The 12,223-nt window shown below is 37.7% G+C and overlaps 1 protein-coding gene across 1 annotated transcript; it reads left to right on the forward strand.

The window, feature by feature from the left end:
* Positions 1-815: 815 nt before the first annotated feature.
* Positions 816-5,668, forward strand: LOC134660763 (uncharacterized). Its single transcript, XM_063516551.1, has 2 exons — positions 816-944; positions 4,903-5,668. Exon 2 carries the CDS (start codon positions 4,912-4,914, stop codon positions 5,659-5,661), a length of 750 nt encoding a protein of 249 aa, XP_063372621.1. The 5' UTR covers positions 816-944; positions 4,903-4,911; the 3' UTR covers positions 5,662-5,668.
* The last annotated feature ends 6,555 nt before the right edge of the window (positions 5,669-12,223 follow it).

Consider the following 12,223-nt stretch of genomic DNA (forward strand, 5'->3'; position numbering starts at 1 on the left):
AGTGAAAATTGTCCCGAAAAACAGCTTCACGTTATAAAACAATAATTAATCCAATAAATTTGACGAATTTTGTAACATGGCTCTTTTGCGTCAAACCCTTTCCCCTCCCTTTTTGGAGGTAGGCACGATACGATCTTTGTTTGACCTTAGGAACAATCGTGCCAAGCAGCATCGCCTAAGACAAAAGTGCGTACTCACTGCATTCACATAGTCTACGATTTCAATTTCAAAAAATTAAAAATATTGAAAGCTTTATCTCGGAAACTATTCAATATATAGAGATAATTCTAGTGTCGTATTATTGCAAATTTAGTCTTCTTTAAAAACGCCCTGAAAAGGTACTTTCAAAAACGAGTCTTTTAGGGTTATAATCGCCCAAATGTAAAGGAAACCGAAATTTTCGCGATTTTTTCAATTTTTGACAAAGTTGCGTTCGGCGCTCGAGGTGATATACTTGGATCATTAATTGGGCCAACAGAATAAATAAGTCTGCAAAAAATCAGAACAATCAGAACTACCGGATTTGACGCAAACGCTAAATGTTTAAATTTACAGTTGTATTAAATTTCAAGTTCCGAACTGTCGTTGAGCGAGCGAGCGACCCGCCTGCCGCCTCAAAAGCCCGTCAGCGCACGCGTGGGACGCGCGTGGCGAGATTGGGTAGAGCAGCTGACGTAGTGTCAATAATGTAAAAAATCGTTGTTTTTAATACAATTATTTTAATCAGAATTGTTTTTTCCCGACTTATTAATCCCGAAAAAAATATATTTTTTCCCGATAATAGCGCCTTTCGATCTGGCAACCCTATATATACGCGGTGTTATCTTTTTCAATTTATAATATTTTGGTACATTTCGTAAATAATACATAATGAAAACATAAATAAATATACATTGTGATGTAGGAATATCTATGATAAAAAGACAGCTAAACCAGATAAACCTGTAAGTAATCGTTAAATGAATATTCTTTGATCGGAAACTACGCAATAAGTAACTATTACTGTACTAGTGGACGTTTCACTAAAAGCAGGACAAATTGCATAATACTTTTTTGTTGAATAGAGTCGTGGCCTCTGGCACTGAAGATTGCGTTAAATTCCTTGGAATACATCTAGATAGTGATCTTAACTGGAGAGAAGAACTCAAGTCGCTGGAAAATAGCATCAGCTCAGCTTGCTATGCACTAAGGAGCTTACGCGAAGTTACTATAAAGCAACTAACGTCTGTGTATTACGCATTAGTAGAGTCTCGGTTGCGATACAGCATTAAGTTTTGGGGTCAAAGCTACAAATATAATATAAATAAAGCATTTGTTGCCCAAAAACGTGCCATCAGAATCATGGTCCGAATCCCATGGTGGCAGTCGTGTAGGGAGCACTTTGCCCGGCTCAAAATTCTTACGGTACCCTGTCTCTACATTCTGGTCTTGCTGACTGGTGTGGGTAAACACTTAGACAGATACAAGACCGAGGAAGAAAGAATTTCTAGAATGAACACACGCAGGAAGGACTTGGATAACTTAATAGCGCCTAAATTGAAAGTTGTTCACCATTGTGTGCGATATCAAGCAATAAAATTGTATAACTGCCTCCCTATCGATCTGAAATCAATACATAATGTAAACAAGTTTAAATGCCGTCTAAGGGACCTCTTAATTACTAAATGTTACTACCAGGTTAACGACTTTATCTGTAATTTATAAGTTATTTTCCAATATGTTTGTATTGTAACGTTAGCGTCTTGACGCTCCTTGAATGATCAATCTTGTCATAAAATACACTAAGAATAATCTTAAAACGAAATAAATTATATTAGGTAAAACTAAAATATAAGTGCCTAACTAAATAAATAATTCTATAGTAATATTTGCTCGTGTGGTGATGTAGGCGCTTATCCAGCGCGAAACACGTATGTGACGTGTGTATCGTCATCGCGGGGCGCGAGGAGAGTCCGTGCATGGAGCTCGTCCATTTGGTTTTCCGCGGCGGCGCGATGTGTTCGCTCCAGCTAAATTTTTAATAATGGTCTCATGCAACCTTTCCAAAATGTGCCGTCGGAAAATTAATTAATTGCAATAGAAACTATCATGTTCTAAATATATTTTGTGCGTTAGTGTTTTCCCCCGCTCGGGTGAGTGTTGCAAAATTATATTTTATAGCTACTATGTGCTAATTATATCATTAGATAGTTATTTCTTCCTAATAAGGTGTGTGCTTAGCTTAATTAGTAGTTAAGATCCTTTTATTACGCTTCGCCGCAGTAATCCTGTGCAATTGGTTTCCTTTGTTCCTTGTAACGTAATGAATTTCTACCCTCTTGCCTAAAAAGTGAAATCATGATTTGCAATTACCAAATAAATGTGTAGATTAAATACAACTAGAGTAAAACTTAATTGCTATAGTTTAACATTATTGTTTTCCTATAAATTCCACTTTACATGTTTTGAATTTAATAGTTTTCACTGCATAAGTACTTACTCCATAGTACTGAGTTGATTTTGTATGTTTCTACCACATCACTGATCACTATTTAATGCTTTGAGCTTGCCTTCCTGCTTTCTGCACTTTCATCTTGCGCTTTTCCTTCACGCGGCGAAATGTTGCAGGCAGTAACGCAAAATCGGACATTTTACTAAATGTCCAATAATGATAAATTCCAGGGGTCCTACCACCTACACTACCAACACTGGCTCCGGAGTCCACTTGCTGCCCTGCTGACCCGTGAAGACCTCAAGGCCGTGACGTCACCACCACTTACATGCGCAACCACCACAGCACCAAGCGCACAGCAGGGAAGTGGCACTCGTTCATAAGTGCGTGCAAGTGAATACGGGCTCGCTTTAAATTGTATAAAGAACCAACTCTGAGATCTATTAATCTACCTACCTACTTTAGATATTTTTACAAAATCGTTTTCTTTATTTTTAATATAGTTTTTTTTTATAATAAATAAATAAAAAATAAAATAAATTTGTTTCAGACAATTAATAGTCCATATTTTAAATTAAATAAAATTAAAATAAATTAAAATTAAATTAAATAGAATTAAACTTAAATTTAAATTACAATTAAACAATCATAAATAACATAAAATTAAATTAAATTTACAATTTTATTAAAACTAACATGTAGGGAGGACCAGTGCTTTAGCAAGCCACTGTCCCACCTGTCACCCACTACAGCCAGGAGGCTGTGGCGGCTGCCACGCACCCTGCTTAGCATCGCGGCGCAACGCTTGCGGAGCGTGGCGTGGAAACCGTCCACGCTCGCGTCCGCAAACATCCCGGACGCGCTGCAGTATCGCGGCAGCCGCAACAGGACCCTGAAAGCGTCGTTATACTGGACTCGCAGAGCGTTTAGCGATCGCTGAGTGTATCTTGTCCATAGGCTACAGGTGTACAGCGATGTACAGTACGCTTTAAATAAGGTTATCTTTACTTGGGCTGTACATCGGCTGAACCTGCGCGCTATCATGTTTGCTCTCATCGCTAAAGCTCTGCGTTCCCTCTCGATGTCTGCATCATCGCGCAGATCTTCGGTAACCAAATGCCCAAGGTATTTAAAAGAACTCACTCTATTTAGTTCCTGGCCATCAAGAAGTATAGGAGGGACATACGATGGGCTCTTGGTTCCTGCTTTAAAAACCATATATTCGCTTTTAAGCGCATTATACTTTAGGTTATGGTCACGAGCGTACGATTCGCAAATGTTTATTAGTACGTTCAACCCTCCGACCGATGGGCTCAGCAACACCATGTCATCCGCGTAACTTATATTATTAAAACAGACTCTGTCAATATGGCATCCTACATGCGTGCTGCTGAGTCCATCGATTAGGTCGTTAACGTACAAATTAAATAATTTCGGTGAGCTTAGCCCCCCCTGCCTTACACCGCACTGCAATCCGTACTCGTCCGAAAGTACGTTGCCTCACCGAACGCTGTTCCTCTGGCCACCATACCAACACCTAAATATGCGTGTTAGTTCCTTGGGAAACTTTCGAAATAATGTACTAGTTGTTTTACTTTATAGAATTCTAAACAACAGCTAAACTGTTACAGTATAATATTCATAACGTGACTGAACTGACATAAAAGGCTGTAATTATTATCATTTTGTATACCTAGTTTAAGTCAAAGAGTAGTATAATATATATACAGGGTGCTTCCTGTAACAGGAGCAATAAATTAAACTGTAGGCTGTACTCCTCAAACTGACCAACATTTGTTCAGCAACTTTTGAAAATAACTCATGTTTGATTTTTATTACACTTTAAAGTTTATTCTAAGACGCAATGTATTGCAAATTTTGTTATGTTTAAAGTGTGACAAGCAACGTCAAACACACTGATGTCAGCGTACATTGAAGGCAATATTTATTTTGTATGAAAAACAGGAAGTCTAAAGGATTCATAATTTTTTAAAGTTGCTGAACAAATGTTGGTCAGTTTGAGGAGTACAGCCTTTAGTTTAATTTATTGCTCCTGTTACAGGAAGCACCCTGTATGAGAGTTTAAGTTAAATGCATGTTGTTTATAAAAGTGTGATTAATTTAATTTAATTTAATTCAGTAGCTTGTAAGTTAAATTTCCGACATGATTGTAAAATTGTTATGGAATAAACTATCTTATCTTATCCTCGCATTGTTTTAACCTTCAACAGATGCAATACCGTAGTATAGGGCATAATAGATTTCATTTCAGGTATTATTATTAATCCGTTTATCGTGTTTGTTTGTCAAGCCTACAAGTAAGTTTACAGTATTCATTATTCTCTGCAAACATATCTAAACACTATGTCCTATTTGTTTAAGTACTAAAAACTTCGAGGCTTTGGCAAAAAAAGTATGTGTGTTGTGTTTATTCTAAAAATACTTGAAAACAATATTATGAATTGTTCCAGATTATCAAAATGACGGATTCAAGTTCGTTCACGTCTTTGATGGCGTTGGTGGACAGCCACCTGTCCAAAACCAGCATTCAAGGCCAATCTGAGGGGGCCAGCCACAGCCTCAGTGACCACATCCAAATCCCACGGCTCGCCGGACAGATTGGTGTCCAGTCTGACACCAGATTGACTCCACCCGGCCAGCGGATCAACATACCCACATTCCAGTTAGGTTCTAGCCCTATTGACAATGTTCTCGCTCAACAACTATCAAATATGCTCAAGGCCAAAGAGCTGAAACGGCAGCAGGAAGAGGAACAGCAGCGACTAGTCGAAGAAACCCGCCGACTTAAACTAGAGGAGGACAAATGCGTTATAGATCTCATGCAAGCATTGCAGACACCGTACAAGCCTGAACCAAAGAAAGAAGTCATCAGTACCGCCAGCTCTTTTGAAGACCTCTTTGAACCCAACTTCATTGACGAACACCCTGAAGAAGTGCAGATGAAAACGCCTGAGCCTCTACTCCCGTTAACAACAGACATGTCATACATGCTTCAGCAAAAAGTTAAGAGAGGGAAATGCTCGCAATTTGGTAAAGTCCTCACATCCCGCTTAAAGCCTGTAGCCGCTCCGTACTTGCACGAGATGATTGAGAGCAACATTGTGTGTTTTAAATTTGACACTCCGTCACCCTGTGATTTGATAAAGGAGAAGCTACGCAAGCCAACATCCTACAACACTTATAACTTTAATATATTTGACATGATATAGGGAAGACGGAGACCGGCCAGGTTTGGGCGGTCGAAACAAGCTTGTGGGATAATCTGCAAGCGCAGGCCAGCTCATGTTATGTCGAGTCTTGTCTGCAGGAACGTAGCGCATCGCTGCCGGCGCCGCAGGTACTACTTGTCTCCTAAATCTTAAAGTCCAGTTTTGATGCAAAAACCATTTAAATAATTATTTTGACTACAAAAGTACTAAATATTGCGGTAATACGATCATTTACACAGAACGTGTGAATCAACTATTACTCGTTTTCATCCCTTCCAACAGGATACAACAATAACATAATTACTTAGAAATGTTCACATTCCACTTAGTAGCCCAATAGGTACGGAATGTAATTTTTGATGTTAGGAATCACGCGAATCTAGCCGCCGCCATACTCGTACAATCAACATTACGCTCGCAACGTCGAAAAATGAGATAGTATCTTGTATTATATGGGTGCCACTTTCAGCGGCGCGTTCGTGTGACTTAATTATTTGTATAAAACTATGCTTGTAAAGAGTAACCGAGACGACAAGACATACCGTATGGCAAAAATGACAAATGAAGTCACCATTCATGTTCAATTATGATATTTTAGTTTTAAACAATGTGGTATGATTCATACAAGGTATTGACTTACGCCATTTTTAAGCGTAAAAGCTTGCCATACTATTAGTTTTCTAAACCCCTAATTCTTCAATATATCTTTACAATCTTTACATCAAAGTACCTTTTGGAAATGAAATGGCCTTAAAAATTACCTCAGTAGTACTTGCCGCCTTATATCATAAGTTTGGCCATCTGGCAAGTATGCAAAGTTGCTTGTTGTGCCTATTTGTACCTGCAAAGAAATGGTACCATTTTACTAAATTGATTGTATAGCAACTATATACACAAACGCAATATTTCACCGTCTAAATCGCAATTTTCTCATTTTCCATACTTCAAGACGGGTTCAACTCAATCGTGACGTCACTATCAAGGGGGATTTGGTGCGTAAAGTACGAGTCAGACTTTGACTGTCGTTTCTGACTATTGTATTGCTTGAATGCAATGGGCCCTATATTGACATTAATTTAATCCTCAAAACAAACTTGATCGACTGACTATAAGAACTTGTAAATTTTAAGCGAAATTTAAACTTATTAACCTTTTAACCGCCAGCAATTTTTGATCGAGCGTGCTCGTGTCGCCACCGACAGTAATTGTACCACGCAGAGTAAGGTTGGCATAGTTACGGGAGTTATAAATGTGCTGTAAAAACCAAATCAGATCTTTGTCTTATTTATCAGACTGTGGCGAAATGAGCTGGATATGTAATGTCCTATATATCAGACTCTGGCGGTTAAAGGGTTAATAATACGTTTCACCATACCTCCCATACAACTTATTATTTGTAAGTAAGGAAACTGATGTATGGAGTAAGCACTTAACACGTTCACTGTCCCGTGCCCCACATATGGGTCACGGCAAGCCTCTATTAAAAGGCCGTAAGGTTGACAGTTAACAGTTGGGACAGTGAACGTGTTAAACTTACTTAATTCTCTATGGTCAGATTATATAGCTCAAAATTGAGATAAGAGCACTTATCTTTTATCTTACATGTTATCAACTTACTGAACACAATGTAAATGTACATATTAGTATTTAATGTGACAAGTATTGAAGTTAATGTAAACAAATAGGATAAACCTACCTATCGTGGACACGTATTACTATACCTAATATAAAATGGATACTTTTAATATGCAACTTTTTTAATATTTATTTTAATGAAATAGTTATTTTCGATACAAGTGCGAAAAAGAGGAAATTCGAAACGAGTGGCAATAAATTAAAACACGACCGAAGGAAGTGTTTTAAATCGACACGAGTTGCGAATTACCTATTCGCACGTGTATCGAACAACGTTTTACAGTAAATATGGCACTTTAAAGTTTCGACATACGCACGAAAAGTGCTATTTTTAGGTATTTTTAATTTACATGAACAATTTAGTTAGATCAGGTAGAATAATTAGATGTAATACTATGAATTATTGTAATCAATTGATAAAATATTGAATAAACAAGACTTTTTATTTGCACATCTCCTGTTATTGTATTGTGTGTTAGTTATGTTAAACCGAAACATTTCATTAAATGCATCCAGATAGGTGGGCTAGTAGCACAGTAATATCATATACTAATCTATGAGTATAGCTACCAAGTGGATACCGCAAAAGAGTTGGGCGTGCAGCGGGGCGGGGCGTGCGGCGTGCATGTTAAACAAATGCAAACGTAAGGAGCGGCCTTAGTGCACGCTGCTCAAATCCCTTGGGAGCTCGACGCCACGCCGCACGCCCCGCCGAACGCTCCGCTTCGAGCGTCCACTCAGGCCTTACACTAAGGGTTCATTTAGACGGTGCGAGAACTGCTGAATTGATGTAACCTCAATGATCCGCAATGTAGCAAAAATCGTATACGAGTTCGCGCGCCGTCTAAATGAGCTCTTAGACACCTTCATCAGTGACTGGCCGGAAAAAGCACAACGGGAGTTGAGGACACTAAGCGGAGCACCTTTGAAAAAAAAACAACGGGTTGCACTCAGGGAGTGCCGGCAGAAGTGAAAACTTAATGACTAGTCCAAAATGCACTTATGTATAATTGAGGTTAACGCCATCTAGCGTTAACGTTAATTACTTGAAACCCCTAAGCACATCACTGTTAGTACTCGAGTATATTAATACCAGTTAGAGCGAAACTCACTAGATGGCATTTAAATCAATAAAGAAAAACTCAATGACATTGTAACATTTTTCGATCAGGTCACGTGTCCGTCTTACGGTCACGTGATCTGTCGCGAGTTTAACGTTTTTTCCGACCTCAAAAAGTGCACAGCGCCGCTAAAGAAGTTTTCACTTCAAAATGTACAAGTTACCTTATTCACAAAACTTTTTGAACTTTACAAGCCTCAATTAGTTAATTTATGTCTTCTCCTTTCCTCAAATACATAAGTCAACATGACAGATTAATAGCTAATCGAGGCTTGCAATTTTAACCTTTTGGACGCCAATGACCGATATATCCGCATCGTAGGTTCAACGCCAAAGACCGATTAATCGGTCACATATCACAGAGCAACATAGACCTACGTGCATATGCATAAAGTTCAATTTCAGTTTTGACACTTCGGTGACGTGGCGTCAGCGTGACAGCTTTTGTGTTTGACACGGCGTCGAAAAGGTTAAATGGACATCGAAAAAAAAACAGGTGTAACGTTGAACAAATTTTATTAAGACTGTATTACATCAATAAAACAACCTTAGCACTAGTATTTACAGTAATAAAATAATTTTAAAGAAGTTTCGTTGAAGATTTAAGAGAAATTAACGTGAAACATGCAGCTGGTGAGTTTTAGGATCGCGGGTTATTTGTTATTTTACACGTGTTTTCGAGTTTTTTTTTTCTATCATGCCAACTTTAACACGTTCACTGTCCCGTGCCCCACATATGGGTCACGGCAAGCCTCTATTAAAAGGCCGTACGGTTGACAGTTAACAGTTAGGACAGTGAACGTGTTAATCTTTTAATTTCGGCTGTACACACTCGTCGAGAGATCTTGTAAATATAGATGGCATAAAAATTCACTATAAAAACTAAAATTTTAAGTAATTTTTCTATAATTATACATATGTAGTGCTTAATTGTTTTCCATCGTATTTGTCATGCTACTTCAGTCAACCTCAGTTATTACAGCACTTATTGTACCAAGACCTTGGAGGATACAACTAAACGGAGTAGCCATTAACAGGCTTTCCCCTCTGTCGAAAATAGGCGGCCAACGGTCATACACAATGTATGGACTGACGTTTATCTGACATGGCTATATTTACGTTACGCATACATTTGACGTTCCCCTCCCCCGCAAAAATCGGCAGACTGTTTTGTACAGAAAATTACAGACATGGCGTCTCCGTTTGATTATATCCTCCAAGACCAAGACTGACTGAAATAGCAAGACACGCGTACTTTCGTACATTTTCGTGAAAATACAATGGAAAATAATTATGCACTACATCTGTACGTATACATATACCCGCCGTCTTAAGGCTCACAAAAAAAAGAATATCAGTATCACAATTAGAAAAGCAATGGCGCTAAACAGTGTTGAAAAATATATAAAAATAAAAATAAAGTGAAAAAGGCTATGTACTTTTGTGATAGCACAACGTTGCTTTGTGCTATTTTGCAGTTAATACTATTATAGTATTTAAGTAAATATAATTATAAGTTGACTCACAAAACAATTATTTATATGTTGTTTTTCCGATGTACTAAATTTAAATAAATTTAATATCTTTGTTTGGAATTCATTAGCTTTTTTATACAGGTAATGTTGATGTGTATATCAACGTATGTAGATTTCTGTACATGATCGTATTACAGTAAAATCGAAATCTTTTTAACACGTTCACTGCAGTGTGGGGTTGAAAGACCCCATGCAAAGTATGCTTAACACTTTCAGCACCAAGACCCATTTCCAAAAATTAACCCGACTAGCGGGTTCTTGGCACTGAAATTGTTAATAATGACGAGTTACACCTATTCATAGAGAAAAAAACTTAGATTGCTCACTATTGTCAAGTAGCAGTACTGATAGTTCCGCTACTCGATGCTAGATGTAGACACTGAAATTAATAGTTTTTTGGTACCGAAACTGATGTATGGAGTGAGCACTCTTGTATTCCTATATTTCTCTATGACCTATTGCCGCAGCGAAGGTGTTAACTATACCTCAATTGATTGAAGACATTTTAAATCTACATATTTCTAAACTGGCTAATTGACCGTCGGCGCTCAGAATAGTAAAAAAAATGGTTTCGTCACAAATCATAAAAAAAGAACACATCATTTTCAAAACCCTATAAGGACATAATTGTAAATTTTTTAGACTGCTTCTGTTCAAAATAAATTTAAATCATATCTTCACATGCATACGCTTATTTACAACAATATAACTTACAATCTCCCCTTCAGTAAATTTTGTTCTAATGATTGAAATAAAAAAACAACCTATTTAAAAAAGGTGCCATTTTCTTAGGCGAAGTTTCTGGTAACACTAGTATTTTATTTACTATAGTAACGGTATATCGCAGTGTTAGCTATAAGAATGTTGATATTTATTGCAAGATTTGCTACATGCATAAGAAATAATTACACTAAACACGTTCAACAATACGAAATTAATCCAAAAATGCGATACCCGCAATTTTTTGTAGAGTTTAAAAACGTAAAATTTTAATATAATATGTATCATAATAGCTAGGTCCACACAGAGCGAGCATTCGCGCGAGGCAATTTCCTCGCGCTAAAAACGGCCAGACGGCCTACACTGGCCTATAACCGCGAAAACCGAAAATCTCAAATTGCGGGGATCTTTCTCTTTTACTCCAATGAAGGCGTAATTAATGTGACAAAGCAAGTGAACTTAGATTTTCGCGGTTATGCCCAGTGTAGACGTGCTATGCGGAGGGGCGTGACGCTCTAATGAATTTGATTGAATCATTGGGTAATTTACAAATATAGCAAGTCTTCACCAACATCCTTAAAGCACACTAATTGATCATTATTTACACAATCATACAAATTAATACTAAGTTAATATTTGGTAACGGAAGTACATTTTTACTAGCTATTCGGTAGCGTCTCGCTATAAACGGGACATCATAAAACACACCTCATAAGCTTTTCGAGAAAATGTATAACCATTTACTGTTTTTTTCGAAAAAGGACTTATGGCCTATTTCAACTCACGACGACTATTGATAGAATAAAAAATGAGTCCTACAAATTTTAGATGTCAGCTTTCTGACAGTCTATACAAATTGTATGAGAAAATGCGTCACAAAATTACACATTTTTTCTTTTTTATATCAGTTAGTAAAAAATCATAAGTTGATAGTTTTTCGAAGAACAGTAAATGATACACTTTTCCCTGAAAATGCCCATAAGACTAAATGTGGAAATGCCACTAATAACGGTATATTTTGGGAATTTGCGTTTATGAGCAATTTCATCTTAACATTCTTAACTTATTCTGTAAAGTTTCCGTAACGTATAACCGTCACATACAAGTGAAAATGCCCTTATGGTGACACTTCCACATTCCGTCTCTTGCCACGTCGGTGCAGATTTACCTTTATTCATAAAACTTTATAAGTCTCAATTAGTTAATTTATGATTAAGGGCCAACTAGCGTCGAGCGTCGGCGTCTAGTCAGCGCTATGGAAAATGGCGTCGAGTGCGCAGTTGCGCCAACGTTGCGTCGCGCAGCAGCCATAGAGTTAACTAGACGCCGACGCTCGAGACGCTAGTGTGGTGGCCGGGGGCCTAATAGCTAACTGAGGATTGTAACGACCTTAGCCTGGCTCTAACATCGGGAGCCCTTTGATTGTACTCTCAATAAAATCTTAAATAAATGTGCCTTATCCAGGTAAGTGTGCGTGTATTTGAACCAGCTGGTAATCTGTTAAACATTTATCCTTAGAGCGTTTTCACATTATCCGACCCGATAACGCATA

The sequence above is a fragment of the Cydia amplana genome, chromosome Z (genome assembly GCF_948474715.1).
Source record: "Cydia amplana chromosome Z, ilCydAmpl1.1, whole genome shotgun sequence".
Taxonomy (NCBI): Eukaryota; Metazoa; Arthropoda; class Insecta; order Lepidoptera; family Tortricidae; genus Cydia; species Cydia amplana.